Source organism: Podarcis filfolensis (genome assembly GCF_964270895.1).
Source record: "Podarcis filfolensis genome assembly, chromosome: 4".
In the NCBI taxonomy this organism is placed as follows: Eukaryota; Metazoa; Chordata; class Lepidosauria; order Squamata; family Lacertidae; genus Podarcis; species Podarcis filfolensis.
The window spans coordinates 21,507,055-21,529,768 of record NC_139607.1 but is presented as its reverse complement, the minus strand read 5'-3'; the positions used below and the strand labels follow the sequence as shown (position 1 = coordinate 21,529,768).

The 22,714-nt window shown below is 38.7% G+C and overlaps 1 protein-coding gene across 21 annotated transcripts in view; it reads left to right on the top strand.

The window, feature by feature from the left end:
• The window catches only part of DOCK9 (dedicator of cytokinesis 9), a 98,097-nt gene that overhangs the window by 43,914 nt on the left and 31,469 nt on the right, over positions 1-22,714 (top strand). For 13 of the 21 annotated variants that reach the window (XM_083610325.1, XM_083610322.1, XM_083610323.1 and 10 more), the window contains exons 10-32: positions 2,003-2,077; positions 2,175-2,315; positions 2,867-3,070; positions 3,165-3,287; positions 5,108-5,190; positions 5,952-6,074; positions 7,374-7,453; positions 7,534-7,721; positions 7,864-7,929; positions 9,209-9,301; positions 11,144-11,267; positions 11,657-11,778; positions 12,356-12,442; positions 12,912-13,001; positions 14,212-14,327; positions 14,465-14,534; positions 14,638-14,763; positions 15,600-15,671; positions 16,295-16,441; positions 17,722-17,805; positions 18,787-18,898; positions 21,411-21,589; positions 22,577-22,693. In XM_083610325.1, the coding sequence (XP_083466451.1) occupies positions 2,003-2,077; positions 2,175-2,315; positions 2,867-3,070; positions 3,165-3,287; positions 5,108-5,190; positions 5,952-6,074; positions 7,374-7,453; positions 7,534-7,721; positions 7,864-7,929; positions 9,209-9,301; positions 11,144-11,267; positions 11,657-11,778; positions 12,356-12,442; positions 12,912-13,001; positions 14,212-14,327; positions 14,465-14,534; positions 14,638-14,763; positions 15,600-15,671; positions 16,295-16,441; positions 17,722-17,805; positions 18,787-18,898; positions 21,411-21,589; positions 22,577-22,693 (2,622 nt within the window). Of the gene's footprint in view, positions 1-2,002; positions 2,078-2,174; positions 2,316-2,866; positions 3,071-3,164; positions 3,288-5,107; positions 5,191-5,951; positions 6,075-7,373; positions 7,454-7,533; positions 7,722-7,863; positions 7,930-9,208; positions 9,302-11,143; positions 11,268-11,656; positions 11,779-12,355; positions 12,443-12,911; positions 13,002-14,211; positions 14,328-14,464; positions 14,535-14,637; positions 14,764-15,599; positions 15,672-16,294; positions 16,442-17,721; positions 17,806-18,786; positions 18,899-19,218; positions 19,261-21,410; positions 21,590-22,576; positions 22,694-22,714 lie in introns of all 21 variants that reach the window. The other 8 variants (XM_083610331.1, XM_083610324.1, XM_083610333.1 and 5 more) reach the window with 1 other exon arrangement.

Genomic DNA, 22,714 nt, shown 5'->3' with positions numbered 1-22,714 from the left:
GTGAGAAAGAGAGGGAGTAGAGCCACATTAGTAGCATTCTTCATAGAAGTGCACTTCCTTGGAGTTCCTCCAACTACAGAAAGTTGCTCCCTTCACCCAGTACCCAGTGATGCTGGATGAATTTAACAAGCATAAACTAATCATCTATCTGTGATAGATTGGACTACATTTTGTTAATTTATTGAAGTTAAACTGGATATAAAGCTTCAAGTGTGAAGAATTCTAAAATTTGTACTTTTTAAAGCACATATACTGTGAAATAGGAAATGTTTTGTTTATAGGCAATAATTGAGATTTGGCTCCTCCTTGAAAGTCTGAACACCTGCTTATTATATCTAATCTTGGTGCCACAAATGCAGCTTCCTGTTTCCGTGAATGCTAGAATCTATTTTGGCATCTTATGTTTTTCTTGTATGCTATGTTCCCCTGCCTTCCAGGGGCTGTGTACTTTTTGTTGCTCTTTACAATCAGCTTATTTTGCTTTGTTTTGGAACCTCTCCAGAAAATTCCTGAGTGCTGTGAACTAGGCTCTAATGCTCACCATCAATCTGTTAGCTATCTTTTTCTATACAGAAACAAATTTACATTTTATATAGGCATGGAGAACCTGTAACCGTCCAGATGTTGTAGAGCTCCAACTCCTATCCTCTTCTATTGGCCATACAGAGGATTTAATGGAGTCCAATAGCATTTGGAGAGCATGTACAGGTGTTCCATCCATGTCTTAAGCATTCTCAAAAGTGACACAATGTGTGCCCGATATATTTTGGATGCTTTCTTGTTTTGTTTTGTTTTTAATAAACTTTGTAGCAGAATCTCCAATGGTACTATGCTACTTATCATACGTTCTTCTCTTCATTTTCACAAAGTATCATTGCAGAGGTTTTGTTTTGTTTTGCAGAGTTCACGGTGCCATCCTAATTCTTAGTGTAGTGCCAAAATCTCCTGTCACAGTCGTCTTCTTCTTTAGTTTCGAACCAAAATAATTCTGGACAGGATGTATGTTGGTCAGGAAGGTTGTGTTTTAGTACAAAAATAACTGAAAAGTAGTTCTTGCAAAAATAAACTTTATTCCTGGAGAACTGTGCAGAACTGAATATGTTGCCAAATGTGAAAGTTTGCCCCATTGTTACACTATAAACTTTGCCTCAATGACTTAATACTTCCTCTTCATTTTATTAGTTTTTCTTCTCATAAGAACAGGCAGTCTTTCTGCACTACTTCCTTAACCTTGGCACTTGTTACAGTGATTCCTTTTCAACTTTTTGTTTTTCAACTGCTCACACTCTTGATATACCTGATATACCTTTCCATACTTTGCAATGTAAGCAAATATGTATGCTTCAGGGTTACAAAATCTCTGAGGATGTACTTTTGGAAGCACCCACTTGGATTGTGTCTGGGTAATAATAATAATAATAATAATAATAATAATAATAATTTATTTATACCCTGGCCACTTTGGGTGGCTTCCAACAAAATACTGAAACTACAAACATCAAGCATTAAATACTTCCCTAAAGAGGGCTGACTTCAGATGTCTTCTAAAAGTAAGATAGTTCTTTATTTCCTTGACATCTGATGGGAGGGCGTTCCACAGGGCAGGTGCCACTACCGAGAAGGCCCTCTGCCTGGTTCCCCAGGGAGGGCATTCTCTATGGCATACCCTAAGGTTTGGAACTCCCTCCCCACAGAGATGCCTATGGCGCCTTCATTATACAGCTTCCAGTGAATGCTGAAGATGCACCTCTTTACTCTGGTTTTTGATGCTTGAGATGTACATTTTTAGCATCCACTTTGCTTCTGTGATTTTATGTTGTTTTAATCTGTTATATTTGTGAGAACTCTGTGAAATGGTACCAATTATTCACTTTTCTCTAGAAATATTTCATAAGTAAACTACTGCAAAGAAAAATCGTAACATATGTTTACAGTTAAAGAAACAACCTTTTGTGTTTGTAGTAAAAATCCTGTTTTAAAATACTAACTTCTTATTTTGCAGAGTTCCAGAGATTCTGAAATCAAATTCAAAAGTGAAAGCAGAGTTAAACTCTTTGCATTGGATCCGGATGCACAGGTTAGATAATTTGGTAGGAAAATTGAAAATTTTAAAGAAATAATTATTCTTTTTTGGCAAGTGAGACATTGCTTTCTCTCTTCTATTTATCTTAAAGAAACTTGACTTCTCTGGTATTGAGCCAGAAGTAAAACCATTTGAAGAGAAGTTTGGGAAGAAGATTCTGGTGAAGTGCAATGATTTATCTTTCAATCTGCAAAGCTGTGTGGCTGAAAATGAGGAAGGACCGACAACAAATGTAAATACTTCTGAGAGTTCTCAAGTCCCTTGATGTTGGAATGATGAATCAATATCATGCCTAAATCTCCCCTTCATTTACCCCCTTGATATATTAATGGATGTTTAGAGAAAACAAAACAATGAGGGACATAACTGCACCTGTAGATGTTTGTCAAGATTTTTATGAACCAGCCCAGAAGCAGAATGAGTGGCTATTGCCAGCAGAAAGAGAGAAAACAGGAAAGGCATAAGTTGTGCGGAACTTCATGAGTAATTGTTAGTTGTTGATTACATAGCAAACATTGTAGTGTCATATTATAGTGTGTGTATTTTTGTTGTTGAATAAAATACATTTTCCTAAAAGAGAGCATAAAATCTTTACATATTCAGTGGTATAAGGTATTTGGCTCTCTAAATTATAGAGGTTCTAAAATACAATTCCAACACACTGAATTTATAAAGTAAAAGTCACTGTATAATATAATAACTGCTCTATGTGCCAATTATCAAGTATCCATTATTTCTTTGCCTGATGGCCATGTTTACTGTTTTGTTTTTTTAAATGCCCAGGTAGAGCCATTTTTTATAACGCTGTCACTTTTTGATATAAAAGAGAACCGGAAGATTTCATCAGATTTCCATGTGGATTTGAATCATAGCACAGTGAGGAATATGCTAGGTAGTACATCTCAACAGGTATTAAATGACAGCAGTGATTGCTTACATCGGATTCAGGATATTATTCCAGAGATAATGTTACAATATCCCAAACAGGTAAGGAATAAAGGAAGTCACCATTTCCACTTCTTTGCAAAATAAAGACCTCTATTTTCATTTCAGTGTCAATAAACCAAGCATTTATTTTCAGGGAATATTCTCAGTGACGTGTCCACATCCTGATATATTTCTAGTGGCCAGAATAGAGAAAGTCCTGCAAGGGAGCATTACCCACTGTGCTGAACCATATATGAAAAGTTCTGATTCTTCTAAGGTATACTCATGACTGTTTGACATCCCATTTGTAAGTCTCAGTTTCTTTGCAATGCCATAAACACTGGAGTATTAAAATGTAGTACCGGTACATATATTCAAGGCAAATGAACTTTTCAGAGTCAAAGGTCAGATCAGATTCTGAATCCTTTGTTAAACATGAAAGTTCAAAATGTGGTGCAATATCTCTCTTGAATGTTATGGCTCAGTGCAGACATCACAAACCAGGTCTTCTCAGCTGTGGTTTGGAGATACACTAGGGGCTTTCAGGTTCTGTTTCTTCTCCCTCTTTTCTCGAAAGTTCAATCTTTCACTTCCTGGCTTTTTCTAACTGTAATTTGCTATGACATCAGAGCTGGAGAAGGGACGCGGGTGGTGCTGTGGGTTAAACCACAGAGCCTAGGACTTGCCGATCAGAAGGTTGGCGGATCTAATCCCCGTGATGGGGTGAGCTCCTGTTGCTCGGTCCCTGCTCCTGCCAACCTAGCAGTTTGAAAGCACGTCAAAGTGCAAGTAGATAAAGAGGTACCTCTCCGGCAGGAAGGTAAACGGCGTTTCTGTGTGCTGCTCTGGTTCGTCAGAAGCGGCTTAGTCATGCTAGCCACATGACCCAGAAGCTGTACGCCGGCTCCCTCGGCCAATAAAGCGAGATGAGCGCCGCAACCCCAGAGTCGGTCACAACTGGACCTAATGGTCAGGGGTCCCTTTACCTTTACCAGAGCTGGAGAACTGTTGTTAGTGCCTTGCTTTCAAGCCATCATTTGCTGACCCACTTCAAACCTGCCATAGTCAAAGGCACCAACATAACAAAAGTAGTCATAAACAAGAAATAAATCATTAAAAAATACATAACCAATCTGAACAATTTCCAAATAAATCACAAGATGTAAAATAAAGATACAAAAAACTAAGCGGAAACCCCCAACACCACCAAACAACACCCCAACTCAATAATCTGTTCAGCAGCCCCAGCTTTTATAGCTGAAATCAGTCCGGGCCCTGCAGAACTTGAGCTGAGGTTCATGGTTGCCTTGAACACACATACAAAATTTCACTCTGATGCCCCTAGCTCAATTCAGACATTATAAACCTGGTCCTCCAAATCATATTTGGAAACTTAAGAACATACCATTGGCTCCTCACCATTTGTGTGTAGGATTCCTCTTCCCCTTTGATTTTTTCGACCTATAATTTGTTATGTTGTACTTGCATATTTTTTTGTGTTGCAAGCCGCCTTGAGCATGGTTGGAACTGGAAAGGCAGAATACAAATAATACCATGTATATATGCATTTTAATAATCAAGTAAAGTAACAGAAATGGGAAAAGGAGGAACGGAAACCAGGTACTTGGTGAGAATAATTATAACACATATAGATGTGTATGTGTCTTGCTCCATACTGTGTATTGGCTACTATTGTGAGTAATAGTGTTAAAAACCTAAAATCTTCACCAGTACCTTCCAATCCAAAATTCCCAGTCTGGGAAAGAGATCCTTCTTGTGGTCCTGTCAAGAAGAATACAGTGGTACCTCTGGTTATGAACTTAATTCGTTCTGGAGGTCCGTTCTTAACCTGAGGCGCGCTTTCGCTAATGGGGCCTCCCGCTGCCGCCACCGCATGATTTTTGTTCTCATCTTGGGGAAGAGTTCTTAACCTGAGGTACTACTTCCGGGTTAGCAGAGTCTGTAACCCGAGGTACCACTGTATCATGAAGGATGAGTATTTGAGATAAGTCATTATCAGTGGAAGTGAGGTTAAATAAATAAATAAACCAAATGTTACTTGATGAAAAACTTATGTATTTCTATTATCATTTACAGGTTGCTCAAAAAGTTCTGAAAAATGCAAAGCAGGCATGTCAGCGGCTAGGACAGTACAGAATGCCATTCGCATGGGCAGCTAGGTAAAGACGGGGGCTTCTTTTCTTCAAAGTGTATTAATTTGTGTGCCTTTTTATTTTAGTCAAAACTCAATTTAGTATTTGGGACAGAATTCCTTGCATTTAGTGGGCAAGGCTAAAGTCACTCTCAACCTATTGTATTTAAATCACAGGACTTGGAAAAAACCAGAAACTATTTTAGAAAAATACATTGTGTAGGTTAGGAGTTCCCAAACTGTGCTCTGATAACCACCAGTGGTCTGTGAGCTTTATTCAGGTGGTCTGTGGTGTTTCTGTGGATTTGTGGCTGAGAACAAAAATTCACTGTATTAAATATTCATGCTGATTTTTAATTGTGTTTTTATTGCTTCTTGTTGTATTTTATTTCATTACAATCTGCATTCTACAGCATTCAAATTATAATCAATAAAATGCATTATATAAGAAATAAAAGAAGCACTAAAAGTACAATTTTTTAAAATCATGTTGCTTCTTGCTCATTGCATTACAGTTGCTGCAACATGCAGAAAAATCATTAAGTAGTCTGCCAAGACCCTCAACAATTTTCAAATGCTCCATGGGGAAAGAGGTTTGGAAACCACTGGTGTAGGTAGTAATATGTATTGTTACACAATAAATTTTGGCTTCCTTTCTTGGGAGCATTTATGCATATTTCAGTGGATCAGAGTTTGCCAATCTAATTTCAGGATGTCAAGCGTTCACTTTTACGTTTTTTCTCTGTTTCATTTTGTAATGAGATTCTTATATAAGAGTTAATGTTTCAGGACACTGTTTAAGGATGCATCTGGGACACTAGACAAAAATGCACGATTTTCAGCACTCTACAAACAAGACAGTAACAAGCTCTCAAACGAAGACATGCTTAAATTATTAGCTGATTTCAAAAAGTGAGTACTGTACATATTTATTATTTAGAATACTTACATCCTGCATTATTTTCCTTAAGGGCTGTTAAAGCAGCACCTGTCACCTTTGTTATATATCTTTAGGCGCCAGGTAGAAACATTCCTCTTCTTCCAAGCCTTTGGTTAATTAAACAATCTATGGCCTTTTAAACTGTGGGGTGTTGTTTTTGTTTGCTATTATGTTGTATATTTTTGTGGTTTTATATTCTGTACAGGGCGGTATAGAAATTTAATAAATAATAGTAATGTGGCTAAGACTAATTCAAACAAATAAAGTAATATCTCTTGAACTGAGTCTGCAGCAAGCTTCTTTCCATAAAGAAAACAATCTGAGTATGCATGGAAGTGCTTTCTACTCATGCAAGTACAACTTCAGAGCCAAATCTGTTTTCATATACCGTATTTTTTGCCCTATAGGGTGCACCAGCCCATAGGGTGCACCTAGGTTTTTTGGGGGGGGGAATAAAGAGAAAAAAAATTATTTTCCCCCAGGCGTGGGGCTGGGGCGGGGGAAGCCCGAGCTTCCCCCGACCCCAGCCCCCAGAACAGGCCCAGCGCGCTCCAGGCTTCGGGATGCAGGCTGCTATCTGCAGGCCTAGGAAGCATGGTGGGAACTCCCGCCGGGCTCCCAGGGCTTGCGGATAGCTTCCTGAAGCCTGGAGAGCGAGAGGGGTCGGTGCGCACCGACCCCTCTCGCTCTCCAGGCTTCAGCGAAAGCCTGCATTCACCCCATAGGACGCACACACATTTCCCCTTCATTTTTGGAGGGGAAAAAGTGTGTCCTATAGGGCGAAAAATACGGTACATCTGTCAAGTGCTTGCTGTTTGTCATGGAGGGTGGAGGCACCAAAGAAGGCCTTAATGAATGCCATTATAACATAGGCTCTGGGTTGGCCTCTCCTGTTTTAAAGTTTCAGTTAAATGGGTGCTGTGGAAGAATGATTTTTTTTTACAAACAAACTGTAAGTGAAAAGCCTGGACTGGAGACAGTGGTCAGTACAGCTGTTCTTGTCATAAGGCTAAAAAAGTCAAGTCTGTGAGGGTCAAGTCGTCAAGGGAAGTTGCTAAATTGGACTTGATGCGGTTTCAGTGAAAAGCTGCATAAATTTAGGAGATATAAGTATTGCCAAGGAGTGTAGTGCTTACCTATCTCTCTGGAAAAAAGACTTTGTCATGCTTTCCAAGCCTTTGGGGTGTTTCCTTTCCTTTTTGAGTTCTGCTGTATTATCCATCCCTAGTGATTTTTCTGTTGAGTCACTTTGTTTTTTCCTTCTTCCATAGACCTGAAAAGATGGCCAAGCTACCAGTTATTTTAGGAAATCTAGACATAACAATTGATAATATTTCTCCAGACATCCCAAGTAAGTATAGAAAAGTACTTTTAAATAGCTGAGAAGCATTTTTTCTTCAATTTTTTTATTGGTTTTTAATATATTTTCAGATTTTGTTAGCTCATCATACATTCCCATGAAACAGTTTGAAAACAGTACCAAGACAGTAGTAACGTTTGAAGTAGAGGAGTTTGTTCCCTGTATACCAAAACACACTCAGCCTTTCACCATCTACAACAATCACCTTTATGTTTATCCAAAGCACTTGAAATATGACAGTCAAAAGTCATTTGCAAAGGTGAGTTAATGGGCCACTAATAACATTCAGATTCAAGACCAAATTGAATCTGAATTGAATTTGGTGTTCTTTCTTGGAAGATTTGGTTGCTTGTCTGGCACTTCTTAGGTAAAACAAAAATCTCTGTATGTGTTCTTTTTAGGCAAGAAATATTGCAGTTTGCATTGAATTCAAGGATTCAGATGATGAAGATTCCATACCTCTAAAGGTTTGTTGATCTGACTTACAGATATTTATTCAAAAACTCACTGCTTATTATTCTGTGCAGGTAAGGTGTCCTCAAGTAGGAGCTCAACCTCCCCCTAGTAGTTGAAGGCAGGAATCAGTTTGCTTCAGAATACGTTTATGGCCTTTTCAATTAGATTGAGTAACATTTCCTTTAGTAGGGCTTTTTGTACTTGTAGACAAGTATTGAGCAGGCTTCCTCAACCTTGGCCCTCCAGATGTTTTGAGACTACAATTCCCCTCATCCCTGACCACTGGTGCTGCTAGCTAGGGATCATGGGAGTTGTAGGCCAAAACCATCTGGAGGGCTGAGGTTGAGGAAGCCTGGTATTGAGTATGTGATCCTTCTGATGATTTCAGTGAAAAAATAGAGTACTGATTATTCAGACATTCTTTTCTCAGTAAAGTAATATGCAGAGTATGCTTTAATCACAGCTGCTACCTAATTTTGGTTTATGTGTCCCTTACATTTGAATGTAGTTTCTAGATGATGCAGTGCCATCACATATATATGTGAATTTATAGAATAATTTTGGCAAAAAGTCAGGTTCCTGCCCCCAGGAGCTTATGGTCTAAAATCGTAGACATCAGTCTAGTTGCATAAAACAACTATAGTTCTTGTGTCATACATTGAGTTGGGAGCATTGGTTTATCTAGGCCCAGGACTATATACTTTGACTAAAATCAGTTCTCTAAGGCAGGGGTGGGAAACTTTGGGTCCAGGGGGCAATGCACTTCAGTATGCCTCTCAGGACTCTTCCCTACCTATCCTCAGGCCTTCTCTGCTTGCTCCTCATGTGCTTTTGCCTGGTTAGAATGTGACCTTGAAACATGATAACACATCTTGTTTACCTACTGGAGACTGGTTGTGTGTGTGTGTGTGTGAGAAAGAGAGAGAGACAGAGAGAGAGACAGAGACAGAGACTTTTGTATGGCTGGAATGTGGCCCACCTTAAAATATAAGAGTCAGATCAGTTAATCCCATAGGCAGCCCCTGGAGGCTTTCCCGAGAGGGAATGTGACTCTTGGCTGAGAAAGTTTCTCCTGCTATATAAGGTATCAGGCGGATAAATTTTCCAGCCCTGCTACCTGAGATCCTTTCACTAGGCTGTATTTTGGCATGTTGCTGCAAGTGTTGTGTTTACGTAATGATAGTTGAAGTTCTCTTTGGATTTTTTAACAGCACATCAAAAAATGTTTCATTCATGTTCTTGACCTAAAATACAATAGAATAAGTCTTTCTTTTGTTATTTGATTTTTAGTGCATCTATGGCAGACCCGGTGGATCAGTATTTACAAGACAAGCATTTGCTACAGTTCTGCATCATCACCAAAACCCAGAGTTTTATGATGAGGTAACCCATTGTACACTTGCCAGTTTCCAAAAACATAGTGAGATGAGAGTGGAACTGGCTCCTTGAATTAGAGCGCAACTGTCTTAATCAATTTATCAGGTAGCCGTAGGCAAGCTAGCATCTGTCTGCCTCAGTTTCCATCTTACAGTCCTGTTGTAAGCATACCTGGAATAATGCATGTTAAGCGCTTTGAGTGTTTAGGAAAGTATAGTAAAATAGTAACTAGTAATAAATAAGTGGTGGATCTGAACGGTTTCTTGACTACTTTGGATAAATTGCTTGCTGCCTTAAATGACAGTCCTGTCAGAAGCCCTGGATGATCTCTGGAACAGAAAAATGAACAGAGAAACATTTTGGAAGATAGTAGGATGAGATGGTATAATCTCTCTCAAATTACCTCTCTTATCTACAAAAACCAGAGCTCTATAGTTTTCTGAAGAATGTGGGGGGGGGGGACACGACAGGATACAGCTCATTTTAGGGATTTTTCTATGGATGTATGAGTGGAAAAGAGATCTTACTTGCCTATCACCATTACATAAATTCCATGTTGGCTTGTGATGCTTTTGTGCATACTAATGGGGTTAGTACATCTAAATCATTTAGGAGAAGAAGAGGAACCCTTTGTGGTCTGTTATGAATAGTTTGTGGAAAACTTTACTGATAAAACAGCTAGAATCCATTTTGATTTTGACTTCTCATTGAAAGAAGGTCACTGATTGTGCCCATGGTATCTGCTTGAGGTTTGAAGCCCATTGTAGTTGCTGAAAGCTTCCAGAGGAGGTCTGTTCAGTTGGGTAGCAAAGTTAATGCCTATCTGGTGTTGCACCTGCAACCACTGGGAGAAATCTCCTAGAGATTTAAGGTTGCATACCCCTCTCCTTTCCCTGCATGTCTCCTAAATCTGCCCCAGGGGTTCCCCTAACTATCCAGAGCAAATTTAGGGTGTGCGATAAAAGCCACTACATTAGTGTAACTGTTGAATGATGTCCAATTTTTTAAAAAAGGAATTTTATTGGGTTTTTGTGTCTTTATTGTGAGCGTCTTTTTGAGCCCTTTTTAGAGCCAAAAATCAAGGTGAAATCTACACACATATAAAAACCGTTCTGAAAGTGCTTTTTTAAAAAAGTGTTTTTAAAAATACATTGAATTTTCCATAAGGCTCACCATCGCCATCTAGTGTCACATTGTATATTGCACACTTAAAACATTTTATTTGCAGCTGTGTAGCTGAGTCCCAAGGTAAATAGGTCTCAAAACTGCCTCAGATATACATATCGAAAAACATTGTCATTAATACGTCTCATGTTAAAATTCTTCTACACATATGAAGCTAGAATTCTGTTGGGTATAATTGTTCTAGTCCAGCCATGTTGCATATTCAAACTCATATATTCACTTTTGTAATTTAATTAGAACTTTTAAGGGTAGCACTTTACTACTGTATTTTAATACTGCACACAAGATTATATTAAGCTGAAATCATGCAAGCTAGTCAAAATCTGTATATGCTACGCATTCCATTTTAGATAGCCCCCACCTAATTCATTTGATCATACAGTGCACTCCACTATATTGGAGGGAAAGTTCACTGTGTGTATTTCTTTGCATGATCACAGCTGCGACCTCCATTGAAATGATTCTAGAGTTTCACATATATCTGTCTTTTTTTAAGTGCATATAATCCACTTTTCACCAATTGCTCCCAATGTATGATCTCTTGTTCTAAATCTTGCTTTAATTGCATTGAAAATTATTTCCTATATGTACATTTTATGAGGCATACCACGACACTATTGGGAATATTCTCTGAAGCCAAACTTATATGTTTCTTCTTCTTAGATTAAAATAGAGTTGCCCACACAGTTACACGAAAAACATCATTTGTTGTTTACCTTCTACCATGTCAGCTGTGATAGTACAAGCAAAGGGACTACCAAAAAGAAGGACATAATTGAAGCACAAGGTATGATTGACTTGGATTTTCTGTGTTGAATTCAAAGTCTGACACTCATTTCTTAGCTTCTGAAGATTTATCATTAAATCAATCATTTTCTTGTTGCTGGGTTACAATAAAAAGAGTTCAATGCTAAATATATTTACTGACTTCAATAGCATTTTTAGAGAAATAAGTTGACTGTCAATTGCTTTTAAAAATTGAAATTGCACTCTTAACTGCTATAGATAAAAATGGGTGCTTTGTTCCATTGGGTAGAGCCTTTCTTACATGTTTAACAGGATTTTAGCGGATGAAGTATAAGACTCACCAAGTCTTGCTAGATGAGGCTATGTTGTGTTACATTATATACTAAAGGTGTGAATATTAGAAATGTTTTTTCTTTGCATTTCTTGTAGTTGGGTATTCTTGGCTTCAGCTGTTGAAAGATGGAAGAGTAGTGACAAATGAACAACATATCCCAGTAGCTGCATACCTTCCATGTGGATATCTCAACAATCAAGAACCTGGCATGATCAAAGTAAAAAAACCAACAACACAATAATGATTGATTATTTTTCATAGAACTTGATAGGGCAGAGTAGTTAAAACACACACACAAAAGCAAACATTAGTTTTTGTATCTAAATATGCAAGATGTTCAAAGTGCATTACTAAATTTTTGTCATTCTTAAATTTTAAAGTGTCAAGCCTGCTCACTGTATACCTGTTCACTGTCATGTGTCACTGACTGACTGTGAAATAATTTTTCCTTGCAAATAAATGAAAGCACCAATAATTTATTATGGTTCTTGCTACAGAAAGTACACCATGCATTTCGAATCCTTGGTTTGCCAAACAAGCCATGGTTTAGTGTTATATTTAAACCAGGCCGGTATATCCATATTTGGCATTTGTTAACTCAAGAGTAGATGGGAAATCTTTCATTTGTGTGAAAGAAACAAACCATTATTGGACAACTTATGGTTAATTCATGGTTTGCTTTAAAAAAGCATGGCTTTTCTGCATGTGCAGACCCAGCCAACATGTCCATATTTGGTGTAATAATAATACTTATGTAATATCAACAGTATTTTAACTGTCTTCTCTATATACAGCATTCTGGTTCTGAAATTAAATGGGTAGATGGAGGCAAACCACTGTTAAAGATTTCAACCCATCTGGTTTCCACTGTGTATACACAGGTAGGCTATTCCACTAGAGTTTTTTACCACATTTTTTGAGTTGAATGTGCTGTTAGATTGTACATAACTGGAGGGCAGGATGACTAAAGTCCGTGTTCAGGCTGAATTGGAGTAGGTAGGGGGGAGAGAAGTGAAAAATAATTTTTGGTCTTCTGGTGCATATTATAAAATCTTTGCTGTTATAGCACACCAAGCAAGCAAAAGCAAACTTCATAAGCTTGGGCTGTGAGATTAATGTAGCTCCAAGAATCAGGAGTTATGCAAAGTTTAAATTGCTGAGAATTCCGTCACATTGCTTTATTCTTTTCAAGCTTAATTTTGATGGATGCTTGAAGGGAGGAACATTTTGGTTGTATTTACAGTGGATTTCTTTTATCTAGAGGTAGTGACATTGCAATGGCACATTTGATCAAATCAATTTGGATTATGTGTTAATTGACTTAACCTGTTTTTGCCTTTCTTTTCCTAGGACCAGCACTTAAACAATTTCTTCCATTATTGTCAAAAAACTGAGTCTGGAGCTCAAGCCTTAGGAGTTGATCTTGTGAAGTATCTTAAGGTATATAATTTATACTATGGGTTGGCAAAATAAGGCCTGGGGGCCGGATCCGGCCCACAGACTGTCTGGGAATCAGCATGTTTTTATATGAGTAGAATGTGTCCTTTTATTTCAAATGTATCTCTGTGTTATTTGTGGGGCATAGGAATTTGTTCTCCCCCCCCAAAAAAAAAATAAAGTCCGGCCCCCTACAAGGTCTGAGAACCAGTGGACTGGCCCCCTGCTGGAAAAGTTTGCTGATCCCTGATATATATCATGGCTTGCTAGTGTAGACATCATACTAGATTATAGTTACCGTATTTTTCGCTCTATAAGACGCACCACACCACAAGACGCACCTAGTTTTTGGAGGAGGAAAACAAGAAAAAAAATATTCTGAATCTCAGAAGCCAGAACAGCAAGAGGGATCACTGCGCAGTTAAAGCAGCAATCCCTCTTGCTGTTCTGGCTTCTGGGATAGCTGCACAGCCTGCATTCGCTCCATAAGACGCACACACATTTCCCCTTACTTTTTAGGAGGGAAAAAGTGAGTCTTATAGAGCAAAAAATACAGTAATCTTCCTTATTTGTGGCTTGACATGTAGCCTGAATTTGAGTCTTCCTGTGGTATGCCACAACGCAACGTGCGGGGAGGAAAGGATCACGTGTAACTAGCACATATTTTAGACTTCCTTTATATTTTAGCCATACTATTATATTTTGCCGTGCAAAATATGCACATTGCAATGTTGTAGCTGCAAAGTATTTTCAACAGTTAATCAACATTTATTTCACAAATGTCTTGGCAAGTATTTTAACAAGGCAGCATTAGCCACTATCATATTGAACACATGTCATCTTATCCCACAGCATGATGCTTTTGTGCTGATTTCAGTCTTTGCTGCTGAATTGCTATTTAATAATGTATCCTGTATATGTATACCTTCAACTCCCAGTGCACTCTCTCATTTACCCCATCTGCTTGAAATCTGACAGGCTATGGAATAGCATCAGATGTTGCATAGGAAACCATTTACTTATATTCTTAGATTTCCATGTTTCCTCCTAGGATAAGTTATGTATAAGTCCTGTTATTTCAATAGAACTTGCTTCCAAGTAAAGTTTCTGAAGATTGTTAGCTTTACACTTCTGATTTTTTTAAAGATTTTTTTTTAAGTACGTTTTGATTCTCATACAATTCTGATTTTATTTTATTATTTTCTTAATTTAGAGTCTTCATGCTATGGAGGGCCATGTGATGATAGCTTTCCTGCCTACTATTTTAAACCAATTGTTTAGAGTCCTTACTAGAGCAACCCAAGAAGAAGTTGCAGTGAACGTGACAAGGTAAGCATTTTGATGCAACAGTCCTGGTACATTTCATCACCTAAAAAGCAATTTTGGGGTATTAATTTGCCAAGGTTGTTCTAATTTTTGTCAAAGTACTTTGCAATGATATTTTATGGTCACTTCATTTTATTTAGGGTTATTATCCATGTGGTTGCCCAGTGTCATGAAGAAGGGCTGGATAGCTACTTGAGGTCCTATGTCAAGGTAGGATTCATACAAAGATGCTTTATCAAAAATTGCACCATTAACATCTGTAATAATTACTTCTGCATTATGCAAAGCTAATTTCACTTTTTGTCTTGCCAAGTATGCTTACAAAGCAGAGCCTTACATTGCTACTGAATATAAGACTGTACATGAAGAACTTGCCAAATCCATGACAACAATCTTGAAGCCATCTGCTGACTTTCTCACAAGCAACAAGCTGTTAAAGGTATATATTGAAAAAAACATTGATTGCTGCTTTTCTTGGTATTACCTATTTAACTGTGCGGGGTTGTTCTATAACCAGATTGGAGTCTTTAGTGCTGCTGAGGCATTGCTTTTCCATAAAGTGGAATTTAAGTGGCGATTCCACACTGAATATACAGATATATTAGCCGGGATCTGTCCTTCTTCATGGCTATGAACCATCTATAATGTTCGCTCACAAGTAAATTCTGTTCAGCAAAGCCCCTATCCAGTGTTTATAAGTGTCTTGTTTGCAGGACCTACATCTTTTTTTCTTTTCTGATGATTATGACTAGGGGATTACTGTCTATTGGTTGCCCCAGTTTTGGTTTCTTTTCTTGTGAGGAGGAACTTTAATTATCCATTTCTTTATGTTGCTTTTCTTATATCCTTTCAGTTTAAGCAAAACTTTTTGAATGGCAGTTAAGTTACTATTCATTGCTATTCCGTCAGCCACAATTGACAGGAAGCAATCAACTGAGCAGGGTCTGCAAAAAATAAACTTTTAATTAAAAGCTTAGAAGACCTAAAAAGTCTCAATAACACTTTGGTTGTACTGCAACTGCATTCTATTGCAAAAGATAAAAATGGTGGCAAATCAGATATTTAAAAAAGCATGAGGAGACATGACAGAAAAAGCTGGACTGCAACAATTTGACAAAGTTATCTACATTTTTTATTTTAAAAAATGAGTGAACAAAGAGTAGTAATTCCAGTGAAAACCATTTAACAATAATCCCATTAACAATAAACATTTTATGTATTACAGGTATAAATGGACTGCTTGTATAATGTGTTGATTTTGTTTTGTTTTAATAGTACTCCTGGTTTTTCTTTGAAATTCTAATCAAATCAATGGCCCAGCACCTGCTAGAAAATGCTAAAGTAAAGGTACGTATAATATTCTGAAGAGGCTTGGTAATGGCTAGGCTCTTAGTCCCCTTAATTCTAGGCACTTCCGATTTTTTGCTGTATGAAAACAGAACAATGCATAAGTCTAATTATTTCTTTAGTACAGCCTTCCACAACCTCCCAACCTGGTGCCCATCAGCCGCAGCCAGCCTGGCCAGTTTATTTTTATATTTTTGTAACATATGAAGGAGTATCAAACAGAATTATATCAAAGATGTTCCTGCTCTAAATAATCCAACAGCATACATTTTATTAGAGCCAATGTGGAATAGTTGTGCTTGACATAGTCCAGAGAGACAGAAGTCCAATGTCACACTCACCCATGAAGCTCACTGGATGACCTTGGGTTGGTCACTATCTCTTAGTTTAACATACTTCACAGGATTGTTGAGAGGATAAAATGAGAGGGGGGAAAGAGAACCACATTGGCTGGAGAAAGGGCAGGATATAAGTCTAGTTAATAATAAACAGATGCCAGTGATATTCAGAAACTTTTTTTGTCGTTTCCTCTTGGTTTGAGTTTTTAAACTACCAATTCTCAAACACCGGGTAAGGGTAAAAGGATAATTTTGTCAATTTCTGTTGGTTAATTTCCCCCCTAGTTGTTACGAAATCAGAGATTTCCAGCATCTTATCATCACGCTGTAGAAACTGTAGTAAACATGTTGATGCCACACATTACCCAGAAGTATAAAGACAACCCAGAAGCTTCAAAAAATGCAAACCATAGCCTTGCTGTCTTCATAAAAGTGAGTATGGTTCTTTGTTGGCCTTTCTTGAAGAAGGCTTCACTTAGTCAACATAGCAGTACCTGAAGTGTTACGAAAATTTCTCTTTGGCCCACAAGCCAATCTTGGCCTGGCAGGAGGTCCAATTTGCCCCAAACCATTCCCCTGGGTGGATGGGAGCACATTGTTAAATCCAGTAGGGAACAGGCTGCATGCGGCCAAGGCACGGCTGGGGTTTTTAACTCCCCTGCTGTCATGAGTTAATGACTAGGGGTTAAATCCTGTTCAGTTTGACAGGATTCCATGGAAACTACTTCCTCATTCAGGAGGAGGGTTGTATTGGACTCTTGCTAAACAGCAGCAGCAATCTCAGAAACAAAACTTTACAAGTGTTTGTGAGAGGAGTGCTTTTTCTCAGCTGATCTGCAAAATGCAGGGGGAAGAAACCAGCTTTTGGCAAATGGGCTTTGGGAGGGACCTCTCTTGCACATGTTGATGCCTGCAAAATGCCAGCTTCTGTGCCCCCACCTCCCCATGGGGAGGGGAGAAAGAACCACTTTGCTTGTCCTGTGTTTGATGCTTTGGGAAGTGTTGAACACAGGGTTAGTAACCTCCTATGTGCAGCATTCCCAAGCACCCAACAGCCACCAGGCTTGGGAACCCTAAGCAAGAGATTTTGACAGGTAGTTGGGTGTGCCCCACCAGTGTCTTAGCAATTGCTCATTCAGAACTCCAACTGTTCTTAAGCTTTTCTTTTCTCTCATGGTCAACATGATGCAGCAGGTTTAGAAGGCAATAGCTGGCAATCTCTCTCCCCACCCCCCAATAAATTGGAATGTGAAATAATGTGTCAAGAAAACCCATAATGTAAATCTTCGTGATTAAACCTGATTTTGAATGTTCTGCTATTAATTATAGATAGTACTGAGATGATAGAAGGGGCAGCACTTTTGAAATAAAAATCCTGCAGTTCTGGGGTATTTTGCGAGTTATCATTGATCCTGGATTGATAGTGAAGACTATGAATTCATAGTCTCTCATCATAAGTGGTTATGTACAATAAAACCTTGTTTGAAATGTGGTGTACAATAAGAAGTTCAGATGAGATTATTAAATCTTTGATTTAATTTAGAAATATATAATTTATGAGTCATGTATTAAGCATCTGATGCTTGGCATCCAACTGTTGCTTTAGGCTAGTTTAGTTTTTATAGATTTTTTTCTTGGAAATAACTATAAAAATATAACTTACTAGCTACCATGCATTTAGAATGCTCTTGTGACTTTTTCTGCTTTTGCAGAGATGTTTCACCTTTATGGACAGAGGATTTGTGTTCAAGCAAATTAATAACTATATCAGCTTCTTTGCTCCAGGAGATCCAAAGGTACTGTATAGCTTTGTTGTAAGAAATTGTGTTGCCATTGCCATTTTGGGTTTTTTTTGGGGGGGGGGTTGTCCCAGGTCCCCAGCTTACCTAGAGAACCCCATTTGGCTCCCTTTGTGGGCAGAGTGGGTGGAAAAGGCTTGTCCTGGATGCGATCCCCTCTGCAGTGTTGACTGACTCATAGCACAGACAGGTCTTCCGCAGGGAACTAATGTGAGCTTCCATTTGGTTGATTGAGGACCAGAGCCTGGCAGTTTAACCCTACTTGCCACTGAGCAGCTCTCCTTAAGGGATCTTGGACTGTTGCTTTCTACCTAAAACAGAGCTCACGGGTGGCATGAATCCTAGTTTGCCTGAGAGGCCCACTGGACTTGCCCACACCCAGATTGCCCTGTACTCAGGCCAGCTCCTCATTTCTGGTTGCAGATGGGGCTGCACGATGGATAGTTCCTTGTCCCCATGCTAGAGCAAACCCAGTAAAAGTTGTGTCCTTGTTACACCCATGAAAGGTCTGTGTCTGTAACTTAGTGTCCTGTAACTGCAGCCTTCATGCATGTAGCATTCTGATACATACATTTTATGGGCAGTGATTTTTTCTTAGTTGCAATATTTAAATACATTTCCACAGCAGAGCTTGCTTGCTTTTTAGTTTCCAAGAATATCTTCATCTTATCTCACAAAGCAGGCAAGATTTCACCATGTGTAAGCTGGAAATCGGTTAAACAAAAAGATCTGCTACATTTCATATTTCTAATAAAATTAGAAAAAATATAATGAGCCCTCTTGTTATCAGAATATGTGTGTCCTTGTATGAAAACATTGTATGGAAATCAGACAGTGTGCTGTTTGTTTATTGGGTCTTCTTAGCCATCCTTTCAAAGAACTGAAACCAGATATTAAAAATCTTTTGCTTGCTTATTGAATTTAAATATACTAATTTTGTTAAACAACCAATTTTATGACTTCAACATATTTTTGCAGACCCTCTTTGAATTCAAATTTGAATTTCTCCGAGTAGTATGTAATCATGAACACTACATTCCTTTGAATCTGCCTATGCCTTTTGGAAAAGGCAGGATTCAGCGATATCAAGGTAAATTCACATTTGAAAAGTTAATTTGACATTGTTGTCTTGTAAGAAAAATCTTGAAATCTATTGTGACTTGATACATGTATATTGGGGTTCTTTAATTGTGAGATGGAGATTTTATTTCTGTCTCCTCTAATTTTCACCAGTTTGTATAATAAAGTGATAGAGTGAAAGCAGATAGGTAAGTAATTTAGTTCTGGTGTAACACACACACACACACACTGTCTCATTAGCATTGTTTCTTTGTGTTGTCTCAAACCAGAAAAGCTATTTGTTACTTATTGGTTTTGTCCTACTTTGCTTCTTTTTTTCCTTTGAATTAGCTTTTCTTTCACCAACAGTGGAATCCTATGACACTCCTATAGGTAGGTGTGGAGTGTGCTGTTTGATCCTACACTGACTTTCTAATTTAAAAACCATGGTGACTTGTGTAAAAAGGAAGAATGTGCAGTAATTCCATTTGTGAGTCATGCTACACTGCTATAGATAAAATAAAGCTTTTAAAATAAATTTGACGTGCTTATTTGGAAACAAATTGAATGCATGAACATGTCACTATAAATTGATTGAAAACATTCCAGAGCTTTCATCTTGCTAGTACAAGCCAGAGTATCAAGAAACACTTATTTTCTTTCAGTTGTCCTGTGCTTGCATGGATGCTTCAAGCTTGTGTGTATTGAATAGCAGCTCCCCTGCACTTCATTGCAGAATCCTTGATACAGAAAGGGTTTTCAAAAGTATTTTGTGATGTGGCCTGCTACTCAAAGGGAATAAATTCCCTCTGGGTATGCTCATGCTCTCTTTGGAACCTGTTTTGTGTCAGCAAGCTTTGCTGATGCTAATTGTGGAGCAGCAGGGGTGGGATTAGTTGTGAATCATTTTTGAGTGACTCAGATTCAATGAAGACTATGGGGTACTTTGCAATGAATCACATACCTAACTTTCTCCAGCAGTCATAAATATTAAATTATCCTTTAAAGTGAAATTTCAAGTTCTCAAAATTCAAAAGGACTCATTCCGTCTTTCCACCTACTGGACATATTCTATACGCATATGCACCCTGATGGTGTCATTGGACCAACAGAATGGAATTATTATGGAAGAAGCGAGGCACACAAATATAAAGGCCTAGCCTTTTAAGGATATATTAATTATGGGGTCTCCAAAAGCTGCCTCATCAGCCTCTTGTTGTCTACAACATGCTGACACAGATGGTAGACGCTCACTACAGCTGGAGTCATGGGGCATGTTTTCTTCCTGCTTTTCTTCTGTTTCACAGTGCGTAAGCAAAATAAGGCCTTTTCCACCATTTTCCAAGTTCTGTTTACATTTCTTTAGATGTATTTCCTGGAAATATCTGTGTCCAATGCATCACATTCTAGGGGCAGTGCTTGCCTTTTTTCCAACTAAGAAAAGGAAGGCTAGCTAGCTGTGTGTCCAGTTCTTGGGCTAAATAAAAAAAGTAATATTAAAAACAAGAAGTTTGATAGTACAAGTGCCACTGAATTACTAGGTACACCATTGGTTGTTTTCTTTTTAAAAAATGCATGTTCAGTTTTGTCACAGATAGCTGACCTTTTGCTTGTAGTCACCCACACTTGCTTGGTTTTAGCAGAACATATTTGTGCGAAAGTGTGGTTGTCTGAAAATTATTTAAAATGCACAAATGTTGCTCTGTAGCCACATAAAGCATGAAAGAGATTGACTTGGACCACAGCAGACCACCAATTGAATTCTTTTCCAAGAATTCATATTTAGTCAGTAAGCTACTATGTACTCAAGAGAGTAAATTACTGAATTACTCTCAGTACCGGTGACTCTCCATTTACATGGGGCTTCCATTTTGGGGCCCCATGCTCATATGCAAAATCATGTAAAATAGAGAGCACCCTGCAAGTCCTCCTGGCTCAGCAGGTGGAGACCTACTCCAGAGCCCAAAGAGGAAGGGTCTTCTCGTGAACTGGAGGGGCTGCAGGGCTTTGTTGAGATGCTCAGCCTTCCCATCTCATCCTCTTTGGGCTCTGGGAAGGGTCTCCTCATGAGCCAGAGGCATGTTGAGGCTGCTCAACAAAGCCCTCCTGCCCCTCTGGCTTGTGGGAGCCGGAGGGATGTCAGGGCTTGGTTGACTAACCTAGCTGACGTGCGTGGGAAAGCTTCTTCCCCACTCGTGTCAGCTGTGGAAGCTCCGCCATCCCTCCAACTCCGTTGACCAGGTGATCCCCATTTCCTGGTACCACTTCTGGGTATCTGGCACTGTGTGTCCATAGTAGTGCGCAAATAGAATGTACGTAAACTGGGAATTGCCTGTAATTCATTACTGCTTAAATATTTTCATTTTTTCGTCTTGGCTCTGCTTATAAAAAGCAAAAGAACAATCTATAGATACACTATTTTGTTTTTCTAATAAATAAGAGGACATGGAATGTAGTGAACATTGTGGTGCTTCTAAATGGCAATGGATTGCATCTTTCTGTATTAGAATATACCCTTTCTTAACTGTGGTGTTTGCTTTCAGACCTTCAGCTTGACTATTCCTTATCAGATGAGTTCTGCAAGCATCACTTCTTGGTAGGACTGCTGCTGAGGGAGGTGGGAAATGCACTGCAAGAGTTCAGAGACATCCGTCAAATTGCAATCAGTGTTTTGAAGAATTTGATGATAAAGCATTCTTTGGATGACAGATATGCTTCCAGGGTAAGTGTATTTTCAGAAGCTTTTTTAGTTATATTAAGTGCAGAAGTTTTTGTGACTTGGGTCCTAAGAAAAGTTGATTTAAGGAAATGAACTGAAGAAATATTTTATATCCCTTCCTCCTTATTGTAACCGCCTGTGCCCCATGAGAATCCTCTGTGTAGGAGGTTAAGGGGCTCTCCTGAACGATGTGGGATGTGCGTATATGGGACTATTGGGAATCCCATACTAGGCTGCAATTCACAGATAAATTGAAGTTCATGAAATGAAATCTCACCTTCCCATCCTTCTCCCAACAGGCCTCCATGCTCTGTCCCCACATTGCTCAGGAGGAGGCACCACCTCTCTGGAGAGGCTTTGTGGAGGTTGTAGGTAGCTGCAAGAGGGAGGAGGGGATGGAAATATTTCCCTCTATGAACTTCACAAAGCTAGCCTGTGTATGTTACAAAATACCTGCAGTGCTTATTTACTGAAGTTTCACAAATAAAGTTAGTCTAATCCCAGGGCTTCTCTACTCAGGCTCCCCCTATTCTACTATTAAAGCATGTCTGTGCACCAGAACTCTTTTTTCTTTGTAAGCAGAGATCCTCTGAGATGAGGTTCGAGAACACTGGGGGAGATGATCAAAGAGCCTTTTGCCTCTATTACCAGCTCAAGCAAGAGTGAATCATTGGGCAAAGATAGACTTGCTTACCTGGCAAAATATGCTTCTTGCACTATGAAATATATTATTTATTCTCACCTTGCCATACTTGTTGAGCTTTTTCTTAATTGCTAACATTGTGATTAGCAAATTTAGATTCAGTAAACTTGTGACTCCCACCTGACTGCAAAAAGGATATGTTTGAGGGCTTTCAGCTAACATCTGTTCCTTTAAAATGTGCAAGAACCAAAAATCAAGTTATAACTCTAGCTCCACAACAGCGAATATCTGAAATGTGAGTGTGTATATTCCCATTGAATAATGAGAACTAAAATGTTTTGGTACAGAGCCATCAAGCGAGAATAGCTACGTTGTATTTGCCAACCTTTGGGGTGCTGATAGAAAATGCCCATCGAATTGATGTCAAGGATATTTCACCTTTCCCTATTAATGCTTCCAGCAGTGTGAGTGGATATTTTTATTTC